The sequence below is a fragment of the Strix uralensis genome, chromosome 13 (genome assembly GCF_047716275.1).
Source record: "Strix uralensis isolate ZFMK-TIS-50842 chromosome 13, bStrUra1, whole genome shotgun sequence".
Taxonomy (NCBI): Eukaryota; Metazoa; Chordata; class Aves; order Strigiformes; family Strigidae; genus Strix; species Strix uralensis.
Window position 1 is genome coordinate 12551965 of NC_133984.1, and position 26430 is coordinate 12578394.

The window sequence follows — 26430 nt, forward strand, 5'->3', positions numbered from 1 at the left end:
TTCAAGTTCATGATTGCTTGAAATACGTATTTTGTTAAGCTGACAATTTTATAAATCATTTATTTGAAGACTTGATTTCTTAAACACATACATTGGATCACCAGTGTAGTGGGAAAGAGAAGGAAGCAGTTCATCATTTATTGGCTGAAAGAATTGAAAAAGCTTGATTACAAAAACTGATCCTGTATCATTACAGCAAACGGAACCTGTTCTGTAACACAGCACAACAAACACCCATATCAGACAGGTGGCAACTGCCAAGAAGTCCTGTTACTTCAAATAAAGTTTTGATGCTCACAAGCTGCTTAGGAAGAATTTAGCCCTCTTGGGAAGTGGGGAGAGGTAAAGCACAAGATTTAAACAAAGCTCTCTCCACTCCACCATTTTACTGTTGGAGTAGCTACATTAATTTGAATAATACCTATGAGGAAATGTGTTTCTTCTATATTCACTGTGAACAATTTTCCCCAAAAGAGACAACACAATCACTTGAGGAACGTGTTGGCTTGGAGTTGGCTCATTCAAGAGGAGGTTGCTGTCTGAAGACCACAGCCCTTGGCAGCAGCAGTCGCAGTGTGAGGCAGAGCTACAGTCACTACGTTTCTTGTCAGAAAGGCACCGATGTCCCGAGGACCTGCCATCAATGCACTTTGGTCAGTTGTCCCTTGTGCTAGCCATAGTCCTGCAGGCTCCAGCTCAGGGTAGTGGTATATTTTCAGCTTGCAGTTGATAAAGATGGGGGTCCCTGAGCAGGGGAAGGTAAAGCTGACCTCACTGACTAAGGAAAGGTTTCCACATTAGCCAAGCGCTTTCCCTCGTATCCTGGGGGCACAGGGAGGCAAAAAGAGCTCAGGAACCCCTGATGCCCTCAAATAATTTGAAAGAGGGCTCCACTGCTCAAGGGTTTCAAATACCGATCAGGGTCCTTTGTTCCCTCCTCTGTCAACCACCAGAGATTGTTTTTGTCACCACCTCTTCCCCCGTGCTCCAGGCCACAGCTTCATACAGAAGCACAGGGTGAAACCAGCTCTGGAGCATCTGAGCTGGGCTGCGTGAGGGACAGCGTATGGAACCACTGTGGTCTGCTACTTCAACATGATTAATGAAGATTTGTAAAACTTCACATGGAAGTTGTGCTGGCACAACTGGCACCTAAGGAGAACCTATAAACAAAATGCCTGATAAGGAAAGTAACAGAATATGTACTGCAGGCTGCTGAAGGAATTCACTGGCTCAGTCTAGAGGAAAATTCAAGTTCCTGCCTGTATCTGAGGCTGTGCTCACAGGCCCTGGGGGACGTACCTGACAGAAGCCAGCTCACTTCAAGCTTGTATTTACCTGCCACCATTGCTCATGTTTCACTTCCTCCCATATCCTCTGATCAACAGCTTCCTGCCAAGCCTTCACTCAGAAACCTCTTTCAACTCCTGATGACTGCAGTGGTGGCTCACTGCAGACAGGAAATACTGTGAAAGACAGCATCAGGTAGCTCAGTCCACACAAAGAGAAGCTTTCAAGAGTGTCTCTTAACACTAGGATCTATATATTCAGTATTTAGGTTAAATGAGGGCCGCAAGTTTAGCACATACACACCTGTGCTGCACTTGTACCTTGGACACAAGAGCATCTTGCTTGCACAGGGAAGTCGGGAGTTAAAAGGACCAGCTCTGTTTTAAGGTCTAGTCAGAGCAGAGTGAACATCCCCAGAGATATGGAATCATGAAAGATAAACAAATCCTAGAATCCCCTCTTGGTTCTGAAATTCCAATGTTTCTAGTAACAACAGGATTTGCTTTTGTTCCTTACACTGTGGCCCTTCAGTGTGCCAGACTCTAATTTATCCTCCCAGCTACCAGGAGCTGAAAGGTACCCTCTGTGTTTATTACTTTCACAATGCAGGAGAATCTGGTAAAAAAAAAAACCAACAAAAAACCCCCAAAAAACGGTCAGCCTCATCCAGCAGCCAGTGCAATGATGACCTAACACAAATTCATTCTTCAGAAAAGATGAAAGAGGCACAGTGGGAAATTTGTCAGCAAATACTGTAGCTGCTGAGCCTTCGCCCTTGATACAAGCACAGTGCAACAGGCAGAAATAATACAAGCATTATGTTACTAGAAGTCAAGGAAATGGGAGAAATACATCCCTCATCTAACAGTCATCTCTCCTTCCCAACACACAGATCTTGCTACTTCCCCATTTCCTTCTAATCTAAACCTTTTCAGAAACACCCTAACTGTACAAGGTTCTCTTTCCAGGCCATCCCTCAAGCAGCATGGCTTGTATCAGTGACTGTTATAGGGGTACATAGTATATTTAAGAAAGAAGTCACTGAAATATGCCAACAACACTCAGTTTGAGTAGTGGCATTTTTATCAAATAGGGACCGCAGATTTTAACTTTCCTCTAAAAGACGTAAATTCCAGCCTGAGGTGAGATAAGACCCCAAAGATTTCCATTCTGCTCTGTTAAAAAAAACCCCTAGAACTGCCAGCTGACAAAAAGGCTGAACAACAAGTTAAAATGCAGATTTCAAGTCCCAAAGGCACTTGACTGGAGGAGCACTTCACATCAATAGGTGCTGGGAGCACTTCCCATGGTGTGATTAACCCTCACTCAGCAGAGCTGAGACAGAGAGACTGTCTGGAAAGACCAGGCTGGGTGCACAGACAGCAAGAGCTGACCATGCTCAAAGGCAGAATATGGTCCCGTAAGGCTCCCATGACCTTTGGCTTCCACCTGCTCCCTCTCCTGAGAGGGGACCGAGAACTGCCTGGAGAGAGCGGAGGTGTCTGAGGTATGTGCAACATTTTCAGCATGGTGATGCACCAGCACAGTGGTGCTGGAGGTCTGACTGTCTCTCCAGAGGGTGGTCTGGGCTAAGCTTGGAGTCCCAGTAAGCGTGCGGTGTTCAGCACATCATCTCTCGTCAGGTAACAGCCGCAGAGCTGGCGGTACCCTGTGAACGCTTCCCGTCCGTGCAGGACGCGCCAGTTATCTACGAACAGTGCCTGCAGGTGAAGAGAAAAGGCCGTCAGAAGAAGGGCAACCACCACAGCCAGGGCCAGGACACCCTGACAGGACAGATCCTAGAGCTGGAGATCCCTAGAGACTGGAAGAGCAAGTACGGGTAAGCCACGGTGGGCATGACCCTTCCTGTTCAACACCAGAGACGGCACATCAGACTATAGCCAGATGTTTCATGTGATCTAGCACAGCTGTTTTACCCAAAGCCAGCAGTTCTGCTCTGCTGCTAACCACAGGTTGAAACATGACAGCTAGCAAAGCACAGAAATGCATGTTGGGCTGTTTCTTTGCTTTTCTACTGGAGAAGTTGGGCAGTAGTTCACCAGCAACAGAAACTGGCCATCTTCTGCCTCTACAGTGTCACTTCCCCCCCAGGGCAGCCTTCGGAACAGAGAGGTGTAGGAGCTCTGATATGTTCACCTTCCCTGCTGGACCCTTTCATTTTTAGGGCCCTGAGCTCAGACTGAATCTAGACCCTGTAGGAATAAAACCCCTTCAAGCAGGCACAGTTGGAGGAAGCAGCCATACACCATCAATACCTTCAAATCTACAACTGTGGCTCTAGCTCTTCAAGCTCCTCCAAAGCTGCACCCAGCACCAGCCTTTCAAACGCAGTGCAGAGCTTTTTCCTTCCAGTACCAAGGTGTGCTAAGGCACCTTAGCCATTGCTGAGACAGTGAAGATAGTGCCCAGGTGTCCTGGGAGCTGTTGGCAACGTAAGGATTCAAAAACAACTCAGAAGTACATTCAGCTTCCCAGACCTTTATACTTCCATCAAAATAGAATTTTCTTCTGGAAGAACTTAGAGGCTGAACATTAAGTGTTCCCAGCCTTTCTGCTTCTGAGGGCCCTCATTTCAGTGACTGACAAGATTTTTCCTCCTCTCCCCCAGTCAGGACTGACTTTCCTCTGAGGCAGAGTTTGAATGAAACATTTCTGCCTTATCTGAAAGCTCATATTCTTTCGGGACAGTAAGAACACACACACACACAACAGATGCCAGTACTGTAATACAGGACAACTTAAAGCAGCTGTAGAGAGGAAAACTGCAGCATACAGAGCTCGCCTGAAGCATTTACCTTAGCAGCAGCAAGCCTGCACAACCAAAGGAGCACCCTGCCACCCTCCCTGTACCAAACACACACAAGCCTCCCAACTCCGAGTCCTACCTTGCCCGGCTTCAGTTTGACCCACAGTTCATTTTCTGGTCTCCTGAGCTCTGCAGTGAGTGTGCGGTGAGCAGTGTACCAGCGATGCACAACATCGTAAGGCACGGTGTTGATGACAGCACGATCATAGTTATTGTATCTAGAAGTAGAGAAGAGATAAGAGACTGCCCACATGACTCCACGAGCACAGCCAGGTATTTCTAAAGGGAACCTCAGGTGTTTGTAGGATTAGTCAGTATTTAAGGGAGGCTATAGAGAAGACTAGGGAGGTTAGGCTGCAAGTGCAGAACTTCCAGGAGAATACACAACACTGGGAGCAAGAAGGAGTTCACTATCAAGTGTAAAACTGTTCTTGCTGGGCTTCCACAGGATATGCCACAGCAATGGGCAAGACTGAGGGCTGTTCAGAATAAAAGCACAAAGCAGTGCTGGACAGCCTCCTGTGCTAAGCCAAGCTGGAGTTTCAGAAAGCAGCCCAGATTTCCTCTGGAAGGGGACCAGTCTGCACTATTCCTGTTCTCTGTATGCCAGGCTAGTTTCTAGAAGCTTTTTCAGAGAAGAGCTGAATTCTACTGCCTCTCAAATAAGTGAGATGAGGGCATGGAGCTGAAGGGAGGATGACAGAGATGAAAAAAAAAAAAAAAAAAAAAAAAAAATCAAAGCTCAGCACTGACACCATCTTTGTATCAGTGGTTCTGACACTTCCTCTCAAGCAGCAATACACAGCCCAAGAGGAAACACAGGATGTTTCTGTGGTTTCACTCCTGCCCCTCAAACATACACTGGTTTTTAGTTTATGATATCTTCTGGAAAGCCACCACTATCTGCTACAATCCCCTCCCCATAAGCAAGAGGCTTCATGTTGATGTTACCTGATCAGATAAAGCTCGTTGTTCCAGGGATAGACATTGAGAACTGGCCCAACTCCGATCATGTGGTTGTGACAGTCTCCCACATTTTCAACATACTCGTGCTTCAATGGCACCTTGCTGAGCAGCTCAAATTGATCAGGGGCTTGCCGGAGAACCTGCTCTGCTGCATAGAAACCATCCACCAGCAGCGTCCGCCCGCCCGTGCCCTCGTGCTTCAGGCAGTGAAACACTTGGATGCTGCATGGGCGAGAGAATACAGAGCACAAGAGAAAAGACCTTGGCTGCCTGTCCCATGGACAGAAGGTGCTCCCCACAGACCCAGTCAGATGTAGATGGGTGCACCACCCTTCTCATTTCAAAGACCTGCCAGGAAATGGAGACAGACCAGCAAGAAATGGTAGTACCTGCCATTTCTTCAGGCCCAATCTCACACATTTTGCTTCCTGAGAAGGCGACTGCCTGCCTACACTGCCTCCCAAATCAAGTGACATGAGTCTGGGAGACTTCAAGTGGTGGATCAGGCCTGTGGCACCCAAAGTCTGTCCAGGCAGGGGGACACAGAAGTTCAAAAGCATAAAATGAACTTCCCTAGAACATCTCAGAACAAGAGGACAGTTAAAGAAATGCTGGTTGTATGGTTGAGGTCTCCAGAACTACAACGGGAGTTCAGGGTGACTCGTTCAAAGGCACATACATCATGGTCTCTCACAAGCAGTCAGGAGAAGTCCTTCAAGGCACCACATTAACAACCCTTTGAAAAGCCTGGAGCAGAGGAGTCCCCAGTGAGCAGCTTACCTACAGGGACATTCCCTCCCTAGCGGGAAGCCATCCAACTCAGCTTTTGTCCTTCTATTACTTCTCTGAAGCTTCTTTCTTTCCTTCATGCAAGCAAGTCAGGCATTGTACTGTTAGGAACAAATACCCAGGAGCTGCCTCGAGCCACCTACTTCCGATTTTCACAGTGTGCCAACTTCACTTGTTAGAAAATTAATTGTGACTTTCTGGGAAAGCCTTTATCTTCTCATCTCCCTTCGGGGCCTCTAAACCCAGTCCCATGACAAGTGATGTGGCAGGACCTACCAGCTCCACCAGCACATTTTCACCCCGATGATCTAACCATCCTCCTACCCACAACAGTTTCAGGATAATTTTACAAAGTCAGTCCACAAGCACTGGAGCAAAGGATGTTGTGCCTCAAAGGCAACCACCTCCTCCTGCAGCTCAGGGCACTGAGAAAGCATCTTCTGAGGGCAGGAAGCTCTTTGGTACCTGACGAGAAAGATAATGTTGCAGTCTTTCCCATAGCTTGGGGAGTTTCTATCCTCTACCCTTTGCAATAATTTAACTTGAGACTCGTCAGATTTGGCTGATTTCAGCCAAAGCAGTGGAGGAAAGAAGACATTCAAATGAACACATCTTTCTTGAAAAACACCTCATTTAATTTAGAAGCAGGTCAAAGACTGTTTCAAGTGTTTTCGAAGCAAGTCTGAAACAGCCTGGGAAGAAGGGATTTCTGGCAGAGATGGGGGCTCAGGAAAGCCAGAAATTCATGTTCTTCCTGCACAACTATGGCTTTGCAGAATTGCAAGCATTAATGGTTAGCCCTACTAATTTAGACCATGCTGTCATTGCTTGATATACTTCAGTTGGCTGCAGATGAGAATACACCTACCTGAAGGGAACGCTTCTAAGCGGAAAAGAAAGGTAGATATAAAAATAGCTAATGAGCTCTATAGTTCTGGCACCGAGCAGTTTAAAATCAAAGCTCTTTTGTAGGGTTAAATTTTGATTACTAATTACTTTATTTCATTTTGGGGAAGATTTTGTGAGCTTCTAAAACAAGTCAGCATGAAACCACATGGGTTCTGCAGTCAGCTGTTCACTGAAAACAGGGAAGCCAACTAGATCTGGCTTGAAGAGTGTGGCAGGACCTGTGCTTTATGCATAAACTTCTAGCTTCACGGAGCACAATAAAATCCACTTACTCTGCTCCCAACACCAAACGAATGCTACCACCCAAAAGCTTCCTGCCTGGTTGGGCACAGAGAACAGTGCTCAGGGTGCCACCTGGGTAACTCTACCTTTTCTGGTCTGTAGGGCTGCTCAGAAATCCAAATGCAGCCAACAGATCTCTCCCCTTAGTCCTCCTCTGCTTTTACAGCTCTGCACCACAGACCTTTCCCATTAAGATGTTTAGCAAGTTAACAGCCTGACTTGGGAAGAGCTAATCCTGCCCTAGGGCAGAAGGCGCGGACTGGATGACTTCTCTGTGTAGCCCTAGTTCCCTAACAGATCACGGTACTTCCATCCATTCTCTGCTTGATTGAGATGAAAGCAGACCCAAAAAAAATTAAGCTAGAAAATAAGATCAAGTCTCCTGTACTTCACTGTGAACCATGATCAGGGCTAATGCCTGCCTTTCCCCAGCTGTGTATAAAACTCACAGCCCAGAGGCTCTATCAGAGAAGCAGTCTGCGAAGTAGCATTTGGGCAACAATGCTGTAGCTACAAACTGCTTTTAAAAGCAGAGAGGTGTGAACTTCAGAGGGCTGGGAAAGCCCAGTTTCTGACTACATACAGGGCTGCACCACTGCCAAAATGCAAACCCCAACCTGTTTGGACTGAAGCAGAGCAACTGTCCAGAGCATACGTGAGCACAGCACGTACAGCAGTTACCACTCTCACAGCTTGGGAGGGCAGAGACAGTTGCTGCAGGCTGGGCCAAGGCAACCTGTTCTCCCTCCTTTGCCAGAAGCTACTGCTAACAGAGCTCAGCCAGCAAGAGAGACAGTGCTGATGTGGGTGAGGAAGGCTCGCCCCAGGTCAGCAGGATTAAGTCAAAGCAAACTTTTGCATCAACTTTGTACAACAAATAAGTGGCTCTTGCTGCAGGAGGAGCCTTGCCTTGCCAGATGTACCCAAAAGACAAATCAACTGCTCATTTCTGTGAGGTTGAATGCTGTGTGTCACTTCAGAGACCTAGGAGAGTGATTTCAGAAGAGATTGCCAGATAAGCTTCAGGGTAGCACAGAAACGACTCCAGCACTGAGCCTTTGTGGCTACAAAGGCTACTTGAACCAGAGCCATACCAAGCAGCAGCCAACTATTTAATACCAAGTCCTTCATTGCCTGTGTTCTGGAAGACCTACAGGTTTCAAGCAAAAAGTGATCTACAGACTACTGCAACTCCACAGGGATCAGACAGGACCCAGAATTGCTGTGTGTGACTGGAAGTACATCCCATCAGCAGCACTAGACACAATGAAGCCTATGTCACTAGAAATGGCACCACTGTGAATCGCCCCTGCCTTCTGCACCGTGGGTCTGTGAACCAGCAAAAGCACTTACCCGCAGGGCTCCTGGAAGTAGGTTGTGTCGGTGTGACGATCCAGAGCCAGCTTGGTGTAAGCAGTGTCTCCCCGAGAGAAGTCAGAGGTAAAGTACCACATTCTACCATAAATGGTCTCCCTGCAAAACAGGTGAGCAGTTATCACAAAGTGCTGCAGGGATCAGTGTGGTGCTAAAGCAAATCCTCTCTTGCATTTGAGGCTACCCCCCTTCATCCTACGTACAGAATAAATTAAAGCAGAAGAATTTAACAAAATTCACGTTGTCAAGAGATGGTGCTTCTAGTGCCTCCTCTAGTTTTCAGTTTCTCTTTCCGCCCAAGAAGACTGATGGGAGTGAGTCTTGCTTCCCCTCCACAAATACAGATGTTCTTTCCACACCAAACATCAGCCCCAGTCAAATCAAGGAAGCCACTGAGTGACATGAAGAGTTGCCAGAGTGCAGCCAGACCTTGCTTGCACCCACTGCAGGGTTACCCAATAATCTCATTTCTTGTCCTTCGGATCCTGTGTTTTCACCCACTTCCTCCCCTACAACAGGCATGGAAGGGAACAGACAGAAGGCAAAGACAAAGACGGGCTACAGGGTGAGGGTACCTGGACAAAAAAATTGGCTGGATATTCCTTGGAGCCCCCCATTTCTATTTGGATTGACTATTCATTAAAAGAAATCCCTCCTCTTCCAGTGGCCCAAGGCAAGTTAAACTGTTTCTGCAGCTTGGATAAAATGTGAAACTCAAACCCCAGCTTGCCATGCCGTTGGTGTGTTTCAAACACAGAAAAAACATTTCTCAATATTTTTCTTTAGCGAGAGCTACAAATTGTTTTTGATCTCCCCGGCTCCCAGGGCCAGGGCTGCCCTCCTAACCTTTCAAGTCATAACAGGAAATGTCTCTCCTTGCAAAGCTCTAGTCTTCCCAGACAGGCTACTTCCTTCAGTCATTCCTCTCTGTGCACAGTCCCATTATCATAAAAGTCATCGTATGCTCCTGAGGCAGCTCCATAACCTAGCGACTCCAGGCTCTCCTCTAAAAAGAGGTCAGATCCCACAGGGCAATACTCCATCTCTGTTCACCGGAGTGGCCAGAGGCTGCAGAAGATGCCGTTTGCAAGCCAGGCCACACTGGACAATATACAGGATAAGGCGGCAGCACCTTTCCAAACAAAAAGAAAATAACAGTCTACCTTCCACAGCTCCTCTACAAAGCTGTCATTGGCCTTCCCAGGGCAGCCCTACTTACCTGATTAAGCTGATTCTTTCTGCTAAGATTTCTGTGTCCTCTTTGGTGGGAGTGACATTCTCTACAAAAGCAATCCCATATAACAAGAAGTTTTGCAGGAACTCCTTCAGCCCTTCGTCTGTCTCCAGGAAACTCCGGCAGTCAACAGATGGGACCTGGGCTTGGCGGTAGATTTCTGCATTCCAGAGAATCCGCGGGTGCATGACCTGCTGCTTCTGCCCCTCGTAGCTGTTCTTCACCAGCCACTCGAGCCCATACCGTGTCACATGCCCGTCCGGCCCTTTGACAAGGGAGAAGAGTCACAGTCATGGCAATTGCACTGAACAGCCCAAGATCATGGTCAGTGCAACCATCAGTCTAGGACAGTCCTCACCCTTTTAATTTTGTCTGGTGACAGACTCTTTGCACCCTGATCCCACCCAAAATATTATCTGGTTGAAGCCACAAGTCCTAGAAGCATGCCATTGCTGCAACAGCTCCAAATTGAGAACTAAGTGTTTCAACTTCAGTGGCTTTGTTTTCTATTGACAGGACTCCAAGGAGAAGTAAAACGCTGAAGACAAACCCATAAATAAAGGTAAACTACAACAAAAGGAAGAAAGCAGCTGGGAAGATGAGGAGAAAGGACAGAAAATGTGAATTCTGCTCAGGGATACCAGCTCAAATAGGACAGGGTAAGGAAAAGAAAACCAACCATTTATTGACCAATCTGTTCACTACCTGCATTGCTGCTGTCTTCAAACAAACCAATAAAATACCCAGACACTGAAGATACACACATCTCTACCCAAAAAGGGCTGGGGGAGACAGGGAGGAAAAACAGACACAAATTTAAGACTGAGGCATGTTTACAGTAACAGCACTGCTCAGAAGAGCAGTGTTTGAAATCTGCTTACAGCTAAATCTCTTCCAAAGCAGCTACTGATTTAGAGATAAGGCTGCCCTCTCCCAGCAAACCTAAGAGTGGGATCCATCAACAAGGCTCCCTCCAAGCGGGGCTGGTGGTCTGTAAAACATGAAGGGCACAGGCACTTTGCTACTTACATGTTAGGAAGAGTGTGGTCTCATCCACCCGGACAGCCTTGGGTTTGATTCCCAGGTCCACACTAGCCGTGTCCAAGCTGCGCTGGTTCGTCTTGGTGTTGTAGCAGGAAGCTGAGCGGCAGTGGTCCCGCAGCCAGACAAAATCGAAGCGCATCAGCGTGTTCGCATACCTGAGCTCTGCAAAGAAGGACAGACTCAAAAGATGCACTGGTGTGAACAGCGAGAAAAAACAAAGCCAAGAACTGAAGCCAAGGGCCCACAAGTTGTGATCCCACTTATAGGGGATGCGGAGGCTGTTAGACTTAGCACCGCTTTACGTAAATTAAGCTAGCTTGTCACAGGATGAAGACCAGGCAGAATATCTTCACAGAAGGCCTGGCTGTCAGTGATCTTTCTTAGTCTCCTTTCCTAGCAAGTCTACAGGCAACCTCATTCTGCAACAAGGAGCGTGGCTAACAAACATGCTGGTCACATACTTACCTCTATCATCTCTCTTCAACAAGTAGTAAGTTCAGAGTTGTACAGCAGCTGCTGTACATAACATAGTTGTAGAGCCCAGCACAGGAATACAGATAAGAGTCAACCAAATAATCACACCAACATCCAAACTATACAAACATTACAGACAACATCAAGACCTTGATGCAAAGCTTTGATATCTATTTAGCATTACAATAAAGCCTCTCCTCCTTGTTCCATCCTGGCATAGCTTAGGAAAACTCAAAGCCCTTCAGAAGAGGGTCAGAGCCAGCAGATGCAACAGGAGAGCCCTTCCTGCTCTAGTCCTATTCAGCTTTGAAATCCAAGTATCCAAGGTCACTGTGCACCACCCTTTCTAGAGGCCACTGTGTTGGATAAAGTATCGAGCAACTCCCTTTGTTTATTAGTGACTCAGAGTACCAATATCTAACCAGCCTCAGTAGACATCACCCAAGCAGACAGACACTGGACCAAACCAAACAGGCCATGGGGAAACACGTGTCTCCATTACCAAGTCACCTCCAAAACATAACAGACAGAAATCATCATTAGACAGTGAGGTATGATTTGCATCAAAAAGGCTTTTATGCCCCCCCTGCATTCTGTTGCTCATGCTATCCAGCCACACAGACAGGCTGCTTGCAAACCTGCTCTAACAACTGCGGTTCACCCAGCAGTGTTTTAAGGAATTCTGCACAAGCAGGGATAAGAGAGCAGGGCACACACCAAACCAGCCACGCCACCTGCCAGTCAGAGCCCTGAGCATTACACAGAAAACAAGTGACTGACAGGGCAAGCCTCAGATGCAGTTATTGTTCGGGAATCCCTTTGATTTGATTTCCAATTTAGCATTGCCTTGTTTATCATAAAGGACTTACCACCAGCAAACAAACCTGCTCCATCCTGTCTTTGGGAATTCCCAAAGGGAGCATGAGCCTCCAGTGTTCATCCCTCTAATGCAGGCCATTTCAGAAGAAAAAAACAAAAAAAATCACTCCCGGGGAACAAGGTCAGGAAAGTCTCACTGCTCTCCCCAAACAGACTCCAAAGCAGGTACACATGCACCCAACACACCTACCTAGATGGTCACCGTGTAACTGCCAGGCACACTTGAGGGACTCTGGGACTGTGTGATACCAGCGAGCCACAGCAGCGAGGACGCTCCTTCTGTCACGGGGCAGCCACGGCGAGCGATGTCTAGTGCTTCCGTGCAGCCGGCACGGCACCTTGAACAGACACGCCAGCCTCCTGCACCACATCCTGCGCAGCCAGGGGGGAGAGAGGGGGAAAACAAGGTGACTCGGCTGTGCTGCTGCATCGCATCCCGGTCTCGATCTCTGCGCTGTTATGCCAGGCACCAAAAGCACTTCTGGGAAAGCTGGTATCCTCCTCCACAATTGTCATTTACTGTCAAAAGAGGCGAGTGAGAACTAGTGCATTGAGAAGGAAGAAAAGAAGCAGGTATGGTGACTGGCAGCCTGGCCAGAGGAAAGAGTCACCTACCTCCCGGGCACTCTTTGGACACGAAAAACAACTAAAAAGAGTTTGGAGAATCTTGTATTAAACGCCCTCACTGCCAAGCCTGAGTACCAGTGTCACTTTTGCATCCTCCCAGTGACAATGAAATCAGGCACGCTGTCAAGCTTTTTCCAGTGCTTACAATCCACACTTACTGTTAACAACACACAGACGACGCAGCAACCTCAATGAAATTGGGTGCTTTACCCTTGTTTAGACCAGTTGCAGTAGATACTTTTGCAGACATCACCAACACCCTGGAGGAAGACCATGATGTTGCATGTGAAAACTGGCTGCTCTCAAAAACTGCATGTAATGGAAGCAATGGGGAATTAACTATTAGGGGGTCAATGAATTTTTTTAAACAGACAAGCTAATCCAATCTGCACAGATCAGCTGGAAACAGGAGAAGACACAAGGGTGTCTTGCTTATTTTGTGATCACCATAAACCACAGCAGAAAATAGTCCTGAGGAGAAACAAATGAGATCCTAGGATTTATCAGACAAAGCAACTCCAGAAGAGACAGCTGTGTGTCCAATGCTCTTGTGCAAAATACTGGCAAAGCCTCATCTGCTACAGGTCTTAACCCCTCTCCAGCCTTCCCGGTTTGAATTCACCATTTCTGGACAGAACTACAGGGATCAGGGAAGTAAAGTGACCTTGGTTAGAGAAGCAAGAACTAGAGGAATCCAGTAATTAGGTCAGTTCTAGAAGAAGTATGCAAAACAATGAGGAGGAAGATCTCTACTTCTGCTGAAGGACAGCTGGCATGGAAGAGAAACCAACTGTGGTTAATTTTAGGCTAGAGATTAGAAGGCGATTTCTCAGAGGGAGATTTGTAACAACTCTTCAATACAAAGAGCAAGGACAAAAACTGTACAAGTTTTAAGATATGAAGCCATGGTCTAAACACCCTGTCATGTTTATTAATTTCTGGAGGTCAGGTCTAAACCCAGCAGGATTTTAACAGTGCTTTGGTCTGAAGCATGTAGAAACACGTTATCACTGGATAAGACACAAACTCGGAAAGCATTTCTTATCCTAGACTTTTGATTTTCCTTCATTTTCTTATCTAAAGAGTGCAGGCACCGGTGCTTTGGCTGTCCAGCCTGCTTCTCTGCTTCATAGTTGACTCAGTGCAGAGATCTCAAGACTTGGTAATAACAGGGAAAACAACACAGGTGTCATCTTCCCTGACAACAACTTGCTAAGCAGGGAAAAAATAAAAACACAGACAGCCAGCTCTAGGGAAGAAGAAAAAAAAAAAAAGTGGAAACATTCTTATAAAGAACATGGTTTGAGATCAAGATGCACACTTTTCAGCCATCAAGTTTTGCAACTTCTTGGCCACAGCCTGTGCACAAGTCACTGACAGCTTTAGCACTACAGAAAGATTTCAACTCAGAAGTTTCTGATTTCTGCAGCTGCTAAAATGCAATACTCACTCCTCAGCAGGCTGCAGGGAATCAGGCTGTCTTGCAAGTCATAGAATCATTTAAGTTGGAAAAGACCTTTAAGATCATCGAGTCCAACTGTTAACCTAACACTGCCAAGTCCACCACTAAACCATGTCCCCAAGCACCACGTCTACACGTCTTTTAAGTACCTCCAGGGATGGTGACTCAACCTCTTCCCTGGGCAGTCTGTTCCAGTGCTTGACAACCCTTTTGGTGAAGAAATTTTTCCTAATATCCAATCTAAACCTCCCCTGGCACAACGTGAAGCCGTTTCCTCTTGTCCTATCACTTACGAAAACACCCCCAGTTCCCTCAGCTGCTCCTCACAGGACTTGTGCTCCAGACCCTTCACCAGCTTCGCTGCCCCTCTGGACGCGCTCCAGCCCCTCAAGGTCTTTCTTGTAGTGAGGGGCCCAAAACTGAATCCGGTACTCGAGGTGCGGCCTCACCAGTGCCGAGTACAGGGGGATGATCCCTTCCCTGTCCCTGCTGGCCACGCTATTTCTGATACAAGCCAGGATGCCATTGGCCTTCTTGGCCACCTGGGCACACTGCCCGCTCATATTCAGCTGGGTCTCGATCACCACCCCCAGGTCCTTTTCCCGCAGGCAGCTCTCCAGCCTCTCCTCCCCAAGCCTGCAGCGTTGCGTGGGGTTGTTGTGACCCAAGTGCAGGACTCAGCACTGAGTCTTGTTGAGCCTCATACAATTGGCCTCAGCCCATCAATCCAGCCTGTCCAGATCCCTCTGTAGAGCCTTTCTACCCTCAAGCAGATCAACACTCCAACCTGGTGTCCTCTGCAAACTTACTGAGGGTGCACTTGATCCCCTCATCCAGATCATTGATAAAGGTATTAAACAGAAACAGATCAGAAGCTGATGTTTCACTCTGCATAGCAGTAGGGGAGGCACTGGAAGCTCCTTGCTTGCTGCCTGACACCTGCAGTAACCAAGATCTCTGCTAACACAACTGACCTTGCAACTTCAAACACTACTGCAAAGCCTGTGAAACTTTTTATAGATGCTGAGCTGCAACATCCTGAAAGACTCTAGCATTCTCACTACAGACAGAGAAACTGGGGCACCAGAGAGCTTACATAGCCTGAGCTAGTTACCAGGCATCTGAAGACGCACAAGAATACTTACTTTTCCCTTTGGTGGTCTCCAGCCATCCAGAATATCAGTTTTTGCAGAAATGCCAATGCTAGGTTCTGGGAGAATGCTTCCCCTCCCTGCCAGCTTTTAAAGTTTAGTATAGGAAAAAGAATTAGTCAAATTTGATATGCAAACTTAAGAACTAAGTGAAGAAAATCTGCTCCTGTAGAAAAGCAGAAGCTGACTGATGTTTACTGCCTTTACAAAGCTTAAAGAAATGATTCAACTCCCTGAACTAAGCATTATGACTCACAAGGCTTAAGACTATTCTTTGAGAAAGACACACAGGAGGTAAGACTGTCCAGTTTGGCTTTCAGATATCAAGGATACCTACTAATCCAACAGAGGGGGAAAAAAAAGAAGCAAGCTTGTTTGCACAAGCCCAATATCTCCTCACACAGGACCCAAAACTGATAGGAAAAGCTCATCTACAAATCCATTTAGAGAGTGGCCTCTGCCTGGGGCAGCTCCAGCTGTAGTTATCTCTTTCTACACACGTTCCTTTTATCTCATCCTCTTCCAATATCAAAACTTACCAGAGAATAAACACAGGTAACGGTAAGTGACCCAGATATTTAATCTAATCAGTGAGACCTCTTGCTTCTCTGCTCTTCTTGCTGGAAGCAGACACCACAAACAGCTCACAGAGAAGCCTTAAATTAAATCTTTCCAAGAGATACTAAAGCTAAAGAGGAGTTGAAAACAAAAAAGAAATCTATACAAGTAGAGAGCATTTACATTGTGCCTCTGTGTTTATTTAATAAGAGCTAACAGCTCTCTCCTGGCTGGAGTTAGTTACGTGAACAGCTAACTCTTTCCCCCAGCCCCCCTGTTTACCTCACCTTTATGCTTCTCATCTTTACCTTGTCCAGACCACACGCAGCTCACCTGGGCAGCAGTGAAATACAGAAGCTGAGAGACTTCAAGACAAAATTTCCCTTGAAATTCAAAAAGCAAGGGCAGGAGGAAGAAGACATTAAACTACCCTGTGTGTAAATTCAAGTGGACTTTGAGAAGGTCAATTACCAAGTCGGCCCCTCTGCCAAAGCAAGACAAAATCCCATGCACACATTATATGTGAATACCTTCTGTGTGGCTCATCCTATCCAAGAGTCCACCATGCAGTGGGTGAAAAACAGGAGCATGCACAGGATCCACACTAGAAGTTACAGTGTGAACAGGAGGAACAGAGCTGCGGGTGCAGGAGGGAAACACAGAAAACTCAAATATATGGTGATTTGAGGAATTACCATAAGTCTCTTGAGAGAAAGACAAGAGACATGCTGTGAAAGGAGGAGGAAGGAAGAGTGGGCCTCATGAGGGGCTTGTCTGTCCATGAGACTTCCCGCCTGGCCCTTCAGTAGTTTGTCTCACTGCTGCCACAAGAAGCATTTGAAGTAACCAATACTGTTTTTTTAGCTTTTTGATAAAAAGCCACAATTCCCATTTTGAGCAAAGTAAAATACTGAGCTGGAAAAATTAGTAACCAAATAATTTCAGCAATGAAAAAATATATGGAAGGAGAAACCACACAAATCTGTGGTCTTTAGCCAGCTTTTAGCAAAAACCTTCCAGGAACACAGTGACACCAGGCTGCTGGCATTAGGGAATCTGCTCTGATGCCCTAACTGCTGGTGCTGTGAACAGACCTGTTTCATCACTCAGTGACAGCATGTCCAGCCTGTTTTTCAAGCTCATTTGGCATCTGAAAAAAAATTAAGCATTTCCAAACATTTAGTTGCTTACACTCACACATCCTTTTTCATTGCTAGAAACATCTGGCTAAAACAAAGGTTTCTGATCCATAAGAAACAGAAAATTTCAGTAGTACAACAGGCCTTACACTTCAAGAAGAGAGATAAAGAGAAAATAAATTGTTTTTTGAGGCAGCCTGAGAAATACTCAGGCTGCAAATCTAACAGGGAACACATCCTGCTGGCCTCTTGGCTACATATATTTAATCTGACATTTCTATCAGCTTTGGAAGACGTACCCAAACACCACACAGTGCCACTGCTTGAGCGAAGGTAACCCCCCTTATGAAGGGAACATGGATTTTAAAAAAAAAAAAAAAAAAAAAAAAAAAGGTGCTGCAAAGGCTGACACAGAGCTGCTGCCTTGAGAGGACTGTGCCAGAACCAGGTGAGCAAAGTACACTAACCCAGGTGACAAAGCCCAGTGGCAGACCAGGCATCTCTTAGACACAGACACTCAATTGCCAGCACTGTCAAAGGTTTAACAGCCCGAGCTGACCTAGCTTACCTATTAATTACAAAAGAAACAAAAGGCAGATTGGCTGTCCCCTGCTGAGAAAGGCTCCTGCCCCCTCCCCCCCCCCCAGACAGCACTGCTGCAGCAGACAACTATATTAGATCTCACTGTCAGGAATCAGATTCCCCTTCCAGCCCTTCCCCACAAGGGATTTCAATTAAATTAAGGAGCTAATAAAGACATCCCAGACACTGCCAGCTTCACAGCTACTTCATTTTCCTAGAAGTAATTATCTGCTCACCCCACGTTTAACAGCAACCACCTGGCTCCAGACCCCCCCTTCCCATAACCTTATTGCAGCTTTTTCATCTCTCTCAAGCAAAGCCTTTCCAGGCTGCACAGCTTAACAGAAACAAGCTCTAATTCTTTTTTCCAGAAAAGCAGCCAGCCCTCGTGGTATATCCCCCACAGGGATAATAATTGCAGTAAACTTGTATTATTAAATCACTTCATTCACCCGCTCTGGGTCCTGCCCTGGCAGAAAGGGGCCAAACAGCTCTCCCGGGCAGGGAGGGGTTGCCTTTTATCAGGAAGGAGAGAAAACAGCTCTGCCCACGAGATGCCTTTGGCTGCAAGCTTTCATTCACAGACTAATGGGATCTGACGTCTTAATCCCTGTCTGAACTACGGGTCAGTTAATGTTACCTGGGACCGCACAAGCACGGGGCTGAGGTGGAGGAAGAGATGGAGTGAGGCTTCAGACGGGCTTGGGACGTTGAACAAATTACCGAGGGTCTCCACTGGTGGTCACGGCTCTTCCCTGCTTCCTTCTCCTGGTCCCTGCACCAACCAGGCCAAAAACGCTGCTTGAAAGCTTTTACACATTTACTGCTGCACGTCCTTCAGGAAGCCGATGCCACCCGAGGAACCAAAGGCTCTTAAATCAGGGTCTCGCTGACCTTTTAAAGACAAAAAAAATATAAAAGCCACGTTGCAATCTGCATTTTGAGCTCCTGGGTCCCCCAGCTGAGGCAGCCCAAGAGCAGCCCTCACACCGCCAGCTCCCTCCCCGGCAGCGGCACAGCAGGCTCCGGGAGGGGAGGACAGACCCGGTGAGTGCCAGGCCCAACCCCAGCAGCCGGCCCCGGTACGAGAGCCGGGCACTGCAACCGTCCCGGGGAGCTGAGGGGAGCTCGGACCCCTCGACCCCCGCCTCGGGCCCCGACCCACCTCGGCAGCTCCCCCGGAGCTCGGACCCGCCCCAGCTCAGCCCCGGCTTCTCCTGAGCGGCTTTACCGGGCCCCAAACCGGCGGGGCCGGGCCGGGCAGCTGGGCCGGGGCCGCCTCAGGCGGCGTCAAGCGGCGCCGCGGGCCGCCCCGGGGCGGGGCCGCACCACCGAGCGCGGGCGGGCTCGGCTAGAGCGCCGCCCGCCATAGAGAGCGGCCCGCCGGGTAGAGCGCCTGCACCTATCGAGCCGGTATGGGATGAAGAGCGCACGGGGGCGGCACGGGCTGGGCCAGCACCGCGGAGAGGGGCACGCACGGCCCGCACCGGGCAGCAACGGAAGACGCGACCAAGCGCCCTCCCGGCGGCTCTAAATTGCTGGGAGGCCGACGCATAGAGCGTTGCATACACCATAGAGACCTGGGAGGGTGGATAGAGCGCCGCACACACCATAGAGACCTGGCTGTCCTGAGAGCGTGGAAACGGCGGGAGCGGCGAAAAGTCTCTGCGCATAGAGACTATCTCTGGAGAGGCTCCCGCCACCGCGCAGGCGGGGCCTGCCATGAGCGCCGCGACCGGGAGCGCGAGGAGGCGTTTTACTCGAACCGTAGAGCGCCGCGGGGGGAAGACCATAGAGAGGCGCGCCGCAGCGTAGAACGTCGCGGGGCGGCAACGCACGCGCACTGCGCGGGGGCACGGGCCGGCGGTGGGGGCCGCCATGTTGCCGGTGGCTGCGGGGTCGGGCCCGGAGCTGGGAGAAGGGCCGGGCCCAGCTCGGGGGTGCAGGCCCTGTCCCCCGGGCCAGTCGTGGGCCGCCGCTTCCCTCGGCTTGGCTGCGGCCTGCGCCCGGGGAGGGACGAGGCGTGCCCAGGAGTGGGACCGGGCTCAGCCTTCGGGAGCTGCTGGCGCCGGCCAGGGGCAGACGGGCAGACCCGACCTTTTTAGGCTATAAAACGCTGATTTTCATCGAAATGTACCTGAACATGAGCTTGTGTGTGTATAAGGCTGAGGGGAGGCGCAGGGCCGGGCGGCGGAGCGGGGCAGGTAGTGGGGCTGCCCGCTGGAGGGCTGCCTTGTCCCGGCGGTGGCGGCTGCCGCCTTCCCCCCCCCCCCCCCCCCCCCCCCCGCCTCCCCCCGGCCTTTCGCCTTCCCGCCGCCTCGCTCGGGCCAGGTTCCCTGCCCTGAAGGTGCCCTGGGGCTTCTCCCAGCCAGACCTGCTGATCACCCTGTCCTGAGCAGCGGGGACGCCGCGGGGTGCCTTGGGGCAGTAGCTCTGATGCCAGGTACTTAAGGTTTTTTCTCTGGCAGGGAGCATCTTCGGGGCAGGATAGTCGTACTGGTTGCCTTTGGGCACAGATCCAGAGGGAGCCGGAGCTAAAAGCGGGAACATGCAGGTGACACTGGGGACACGGAGCTGGCAGCATGGGATGAGAATACATGACAAGTGGTGGCACTGGAGCTCTGAGGTTCAGTTACGTACAGATAACTTTAACCCATCAGTCATATGCTTAAATGTGATGTTTCTGTAGAGGAGTGGATAACCCCTTCCCCCTGCACCCCTCATCCCATCAGCAGTTGTCCATGCCCCAAACTGACACCCTGCCACCACCCAGGACACATCCTGAGTGGTGCTGAGCCCTGGTGTTACGTGGAGGTGACTGGGTCACTCTGGGGTGGCAGCTGCCCTGTCTCATGTGCTGGAGATAGGGCAGGATCAGGTCTCAGTTGTGCCTCCCTGGCACCTGTGTAGACAAACTGCCCCAGTGAAGCACCCAGTGCTTCTCCCCAGTGTGGTATCTCAGCTGTACCATAATTTCCATGCCTGGTTTTCCAAAATTTGGACTTTTTGAGTCCTTCCAGTTTCCCTGCTGTCGCACTCCTGGGTGTGCTGGTCTGGCAAGAGGTAGAACAGCCGCTTGCTGTGATTGCCTTCGCAGCAAGGGGACGTGGTGGTGTGTCACTGCAACTTTCTGTTTTCTGAGGGTGTTTTTCAGGAAAGGGGTGGGGGCGGCGCCTGGAACAGGCAGAGGAGCTGACGGGGATCTGCTGCTTCCCAAAAACTCGATGCAGCTCCCAGGGGAGATAAACAAGTTAGTCACTCGGTGAGCTCACAGCAGAGGCATCTCAGCCTCCATGAGAATTTGTTGCAGGCCCTTCCCGGGGTGCGAGTGTGCCCCAGTGCCGACTCCCCAGAGGAGCCAGCGCCTGTGTGGCTGCAGGCAATGGCTGGCCCCATGCTCCTGGTGCTTGGGCAGTGCCTGTCACCTGTCCTTTGGTCCCTTCTCACGTGCACCATGGTACTGGCAGGAAGCCCCGGCCCCTCTCGCACTGTGCCCTGGCACTTGCAGCACTTCTGATATAGCCCCTGAGCTGAGCAGGGACTCACTGGGTGTCTGAAGGATCCACGTGTGTTCCTGACGTGAGCCATGGATGTGAGCAAATACAGATAAATGGTGAATCAGCTATAGGGCTGCTCTCTGGGATCTGGGGGAGATGGGGGCTCTGGAAAGGGATGATCCCCATCCTGTGGTGTCTCCACTGGCTGCGTTTGAGACAGGCAGTGTGGCTGCATCAGGACATCCCATGGTTTGTGGCTCTCAGGGTCATTTCTTAGACGAGCCACCTTTTGGGGTGTGGAGTGTGGTCTCTAGAGCTCACCAGGGTTTGTGGTCCCTCTTGTGTCCCATGGAGCTGAGCCTCTGCTGCTGGCACGTACCCACTGGCACCTGTGGGGCAGGGGCAGGCAGTGCCGCAAGCCCTGGCCCCCCTCGGAGGTGGGGGGGGCGCGGCTGCCATCTCCCCCAGGTACCCAGCGCTCCGGACATGCACCTGCTGCTTGGCCCCGGCACGTAAGATCTGGGAAAGAAAGCGCCTGGGAGCTTTCTGGGGATTTCCCAGGGAGAGTTGGGATCTGGGAATTTTCTGTCCCCCGCCTTCTTCTCCCCTCCTTCCTCCAGCAGTGGCTCTCACTCGCATGCTAGTCCCGGGGTCACAAACGGTTTTTAAAAAAAGCAACAGCCCACACAATGCTCTTCCCTTCTCTAACGGGTGCTGGTGACGAGATATCGCATCCGGCCTGGAGGACGCAGAATTAGCCCTTTGCCTGGGAAAGGCCCTGCCAGGCCCTGCCGGCAGCTCCAGCGCTGCGGGGCTCCAAGGTCAGCAGCGCATCACTGCGTGCAGAGGAAAGTGACTCCGCATCCTACAGATGCATCCTCCGTTCCGTTGGGCTCTCTCGTTTCCCTCTGACAGGTCGTTCAAGAAATCAGTCCCTCTTCCCTGCTCGTGGGATTTCTTGGGGGTCGTGTTGCTGTTGGTGATGTCAAGCAGTGCTTTCGGTGACGTGCAGAGCACACGCAGGTTTCTCTCTACATGTGGCTTCTGCGCTGGCAAAAATTGGGGGATATTTCTGCAGGTCAGGACAGGGAAGTCACATTTTACAGGAAACGTGATTTCCACAAGAGCAGCAAGAACAAAGGGCAGCCAAGCAGGTAGGAGATATTCCTGGAAATGGTTAGTAAGACAAAAATTCTGAAAAATGTCAATGTGGGTGTAGGAACTGTTTCATTTTGATGCACATCCAGCCCAACCTGAATGTCACTATCCAGCCCAACTCAACCCAATACAACCCAAACAGCACAACTCAATACAACCCAGCCTGAATGACCCAACACAACCCAACCCAACATGAATGACCCAACACAACACAACTCAGTGAGAATGACACAACCCAACCCAGCTCAACACAACCCAACAAAACCCATCATGGATGACACAGCACAGCAAGATCAGAGAAAATCCAGAGGACCTTTTAGAAATGTCAAGGAGAGGAGGGTCCATGGACTGGAGCTCTACTTGCTGGCTGGTCCTAACCTACCCCTGCTGCAAGTCTGTTTTAATGAAATAGAAAGAGCAAAACAACCTTACCCACCAGGACTTCCCCTCTAAATAGGCTGTGAACTGGTGAAACGTGGAGGTGTGTTAGGGACCTGAGAGTCCAGGGGGATTTTCTGGTGTGTAATAAGGGGTTGAGCCTCTCTGCTGCTCCTAACTCTCTCCTTTCATGACACTTATTAGGACTAAAGTTGCCTCTAAACATGTGTCTGTTACAGTGATGTTGGTCAGTGATTTCAAGAGGATTGAGGGAACAGAACCCAGCAGGAAAACCTGGAGCACACAACTGTGTTAAGAAAGTGAGTTAAACCTGAAGCAAAGCCCCCAGTGCAGCTGTGATCCCGACTGTGGTGTGTGGCTGCCTGCACAGCGCTTGATCCAAGGGCTATCAGAGCTGAGGGACGTATGCTGGGTCCCTCGGGGTGCACCGGTGGGCTGCCCATGGGGCCCCTCATGGTATCACAGGCTTTGCTGCTCTGGTGTCAGTTTTCCCTGAGGCCAAGCTCCCACTCCCAAGAATGCATCACGTCCCCATGGAAACACAAATGCTTATTTATTTGACTTGTTTCAGTATTTTTTTTTTTAATTTAATTTAATTCTCCCTCCTCTCTCTCTCTCCTTTTTTTTTTTTGGTTTTTCGAAGGAAGGAAGGAAGCCCAAACTCGGATGTTTGTTTGTTCTGTCCTGGCTGCTGTTCCCTTGGTCGCGCTCCAGTGGCTGATAAACTGGCAGGGAACCGGAGCGTGGAGCACGGCAGAGCCTGGGAAAGGCCGGGACCCCGCTTCCCCCAGCCTTACATCACGGTTTCTCTCCGATTAGCTTGGCCTGGGGGCCGCATGCTGCCAGCTGCCTTCGCTCCCTGTGCTCCCCCTTGGACAGGCAGTGCCTTTGTCACAAGCTCACGGGACCGTTCATGGTGGGATGTCTGCAAGGAGAGCATCTCCCCCCAGTCCAGGTTCCCTCCACGCTATGCTGGTGTCATCTGAGCCCCTGACCCACAGTGCAGCTGGGACCCGTGGTTCACCCCTGGCTGTGTGTCCATGGAGGAAGAGAAACTGCAAGGGATCTGGGCTAGGGTGGAGACCTTCACCCTCTTCATCCAGGCAGGTCCCACTCAAGGGTGGGCATCCAGTGATGTCTGAGGCCATTAGAGACTCCAGACAGAGGAGGAGGGGGTGCTCCCAGGTCTGAGCAATCAGTCAGGATCTCATCCTGCAGCTCCTGACACAAGCCATTAGGTTGGAAAGTCTTCCCTTCCTCCAGGTTGGAATATGTGCTCAACGTGGCCCATAAGAGGCAAATATTTATGGCGTATTGCCTATGTGCCACGGGTGAATGATAGGTGGGGAAGCTGGAGGCTTTGGGGTCCTCTTGTTCCCTGTTCCCTGTTGACGGCAGGGATGCGATTCAAGGGAAAGGGGAATGTGCAATGGGGCTTGATGAGCTCAGGAAACTTCTGAAGCTCTCTTGGGAAGAGCATCTGCCCAGGGATGTTGGGGTGGCTCTGGTGGAGGTGAGACCTTGCCCTTGTTCCTCAGGATCCCTGGCATTGGAGGCACATTTGGGTGGGCTCAGGAGGCGAGTTCCAGGACACTCGCAGGGTTAATGAGGATGTTGGAGGTACTGGGGGGAGGGGCATGGTGGAAAACACTGGAGCAAGAAGACAACAGGGGGTTGTCTGTCTTAGAAATGGAGAATTTGCTCTCAGTGGTCTTTTCTTTGCAGCAGTAGAAGGGTCCTGAAGACACCCTTTGGGTGCTTTGGGTGTCCCCTCCTTAGGGGAGGAAGGTGTCCCCCCCACCACCCAGCTTCTGCTGATGTCCTCATGCAGGAGACTTGAACGTCCCCCAGCTGAGGCAACGCAGGCTGCTCCCAGTGCCTTGGGCCCCACATCCCAGCAGCTCTTCTGCCTCTTGCTCGTCTGCCATGGAGCAGTTTTTCCCAGGGCCTGCAGCAAATTTCCTCATCTGTTCCAGCATCTCAGTGCCTTGGGAAAGTTGGAGGGGATCGCTCAAACAATGCAGAGCACCACCGTGGGTCCAGTGAGGAGAGCACGAGAGGCTGAGGTGGAAAGTCTTTCGCTCTCTGCCCATCTTTCAGCAGAATGTCACCTGCGCCTTCCACGGTCCCAGCAGCCGCTTGACTGGCTCCCAGGCTCTGGCTCCCTTCTCCCAACCCGGTGTGTTTGCCAAAGCGGCCACCCTGAGCCACGCAGCCTCTCCCTGTGGAGAAGGGTGGTGGCACTGGGATCTTTCCTGGGGAGCGAGTGGGGAAGCTCTGCGGGGTCCCCAGGCTGTGTGCGAGGCCAGGTCACCCCCAGCACCATGCGGCGCAGCAGCCACTGCACTGGCTTGCTGCCTGCTGGCCCGGGCACTCATTCCAGAGGATAATATATAGCTTTGATGCTGCTAATTGGAGCTTTTTCCCTACACTTCCTCCTTTCAATCTTCCTCCACCCTCAGCTCTGCAGGGTCAGTAAGTGATTCGCATTAAAGCAGAGTCTGTGTTGGTTCCCGTGTGTCTACGGCAGCCGGGTCTCTGCCAGGGGGGCTGCATCAGCAGGGTGAATCCTCCAGACCCTCTGGGGATAGGAGACAAATCCTTGCAGGTCTCCTCCGTCCAAACCTTCTACTGCCACGTAGCTCTGCGGCCTGTCCCCAAGTCCCCGGGGTCCCTCTGCTCCTTCTCTGTCTCCCCACCTCACCTCAGCCCCTGCCTTTCCTCCGTCTGATCCCCCCGCCCCAGTCGTGCCATCAGCAGACAGCTGCTATCGATTTGCCTGGTTCAGCAAAACCCAGCGGTGAGTGGAGTGTGAGCCGGGGCTGGGCAGCAGTGACACGTGCGATGGCAGTGCTGTTGTGTCCGCAAGCCAGGAGCGAGGGTGATGAGGGAGCCGGGGGGGGGAGAGCTGTCATGGTCCCCCAGGTCCCTGCCAACACTGTGTCCAGTTTTCTGGGACACCTGGGTGGCTTTTCTACCCCTGTGCCCTGAGCAGCCCTGGTTCATGAGATCCAGTGGTGGGGAAATGCAGCTCCTCCACAGGACCCTTCTGGAAACCCTGCAGTGGGGAAGCAGTAAACCCTCAGCCCTCCCTGCTTTGGAGATGAACAGTCCTTTGGTCTCTCCAGACAGACCCAGGTGGATCTGGATGTACTTTCCCCAGGGAGTCCATGATTTTCTCAAACCCATTCCCAGCTGAATTCTCACAAGTGCCCCTGAGCTACCTGGGGACATGGGCAGTGGGGGAGAAGCTACGTCCAACACTGAGACTGGATCATTGCCCTCATTCCTGCTGGAACCTGGGAGCAACACGGCCATTGGGAGGGGACGCAGCCCTGTAGCGGGGCTCCCCACCTCAAAACTGCCCAACAAAACACTGTTTTCTCTCCTTGCAAGGTGGCCAGCTCTGCTGGATGTGGTCCCCAAGCAAGTGACATCTTGATGCCACCCATGACTGAGGCAGGGGACAAGAGGGGTGGTGTGTGCAGGTCTCCCTTTTTGCCAGTCAATGTATTTTGGAGCAAGGGCAGCTCTGCCTGCATTGAAGGCAGCATGACCGTGGAGGGCTGCCTGCTAACTCCCCACCCCTGCTCCGTCCCCCTCAGGACATCCCTGGGCAAACCCTCTCTGCTCACCCCCCACTCCCCACCCCAGGGATACCCTTCACCCCAGGGTCACCGCTTTGGCTGCTGCATAGCCCCTTTCCCCATCCTCCCCAACTTTCCCACTGCCTGCAGCCGAGTCTGGCCTTGCCCCAGCCTTTCCATGGCCCCTCGGGTCTGGCTTGGA

At 50.5% G+C, this 26430-nt stretch overlaps 1 protein-coding gene and 1 long non-coding RNA gene across 9 annotated transcripts; one reads left to right on the top strand and one right to left on the bottom strand.

Moving 5' to 3' along the window:
• Positions 1-29: 29 nt before the first annotated feature.
• Positions 30-18889, bottom strand: TMLHE (trimethyllysine hydroxylase, epsilon). Of its 7 annotated transcripts, XM_074882955.1 has the most exons (10): positions 18753-18889; positions 18228-18481; positions 16961-17016; positions 12259-12440; positions 10701-10877; positions 9657-9936; positions 8417-8536; positions 5069-5305; positions 4197-4335; positions 30-3011 (listed from the first exon to the last, which is right to left on the bottom strand). In XM_074882955.1, the coding sequence occupies exons 4-10, from the start codon at positions 12437-12439 to the stop codon at positions 2880-2882; spliced, it is 1266 nt and encodes a 421-aa protein (XP_074739056.1). In that variant the 5' UTR covers position 12440; positions 16961-17016; positions 18228-18481; positions 18753-18889; the 3' UTR covers positions 30-2879. The 7 variants fall into 7 exon arrangements, with proteins under 7 accessions (XP_074739056.1, XP_074739057.1, XP_074739055.1 ...); XM_074882956.1 differs by lacking the exon at positions 16961-17016 and having other exon boundaries at positions 18311-18481; XM_074882954.1 differs by lacking the exon at positions 16961-17016 and having other exon boundaries at positions 18753-18888.
• A 104-nt stretch (positions 18890-18993) lies between these two features.
• Positions 18994-26430, top strand: LOC141949417 (uncharacterized). Of its 2 annotated transcripts, none has more exons than XR_012630760.1 (3): positions 18994-20030; positions 22860-22940; positions 23285-26430. It is a non-coding gene; the product is annotated as an uncharacterized LOC141949417 (long non-coding RNA). The 2 variants fall into 2 exon arrangements; XR_012630759.1 differs by having other exon boundaries at positions 23289-26430.

What these genes read in the sequence shown, in the direction of transcription:
- TMLHE (XM_074882953.1), bottom strand. Translation starts at nt 15,328, where the DNA reads ATGGCTGGAGACCACCAAAGGGAAAA. An exon ending in GTTACACGGTGACCATCTAG is followed by an intron (nt 10,878 to 12,258) that starts GTAGGTGTGTTG and finishes CCTTCTTTGCAG; the next exon opens with AGCTCAGGTATGCGAACACG. An exon ending in GAAAGAATCAGCTTAATCAG is followed by an intron (nt 8,537 to 9,656) that starts GTAAGTAGGGCT and finishes CCTGTTTTGCAG; the next exon opens with GGAGACCATTTATGGTAGAA.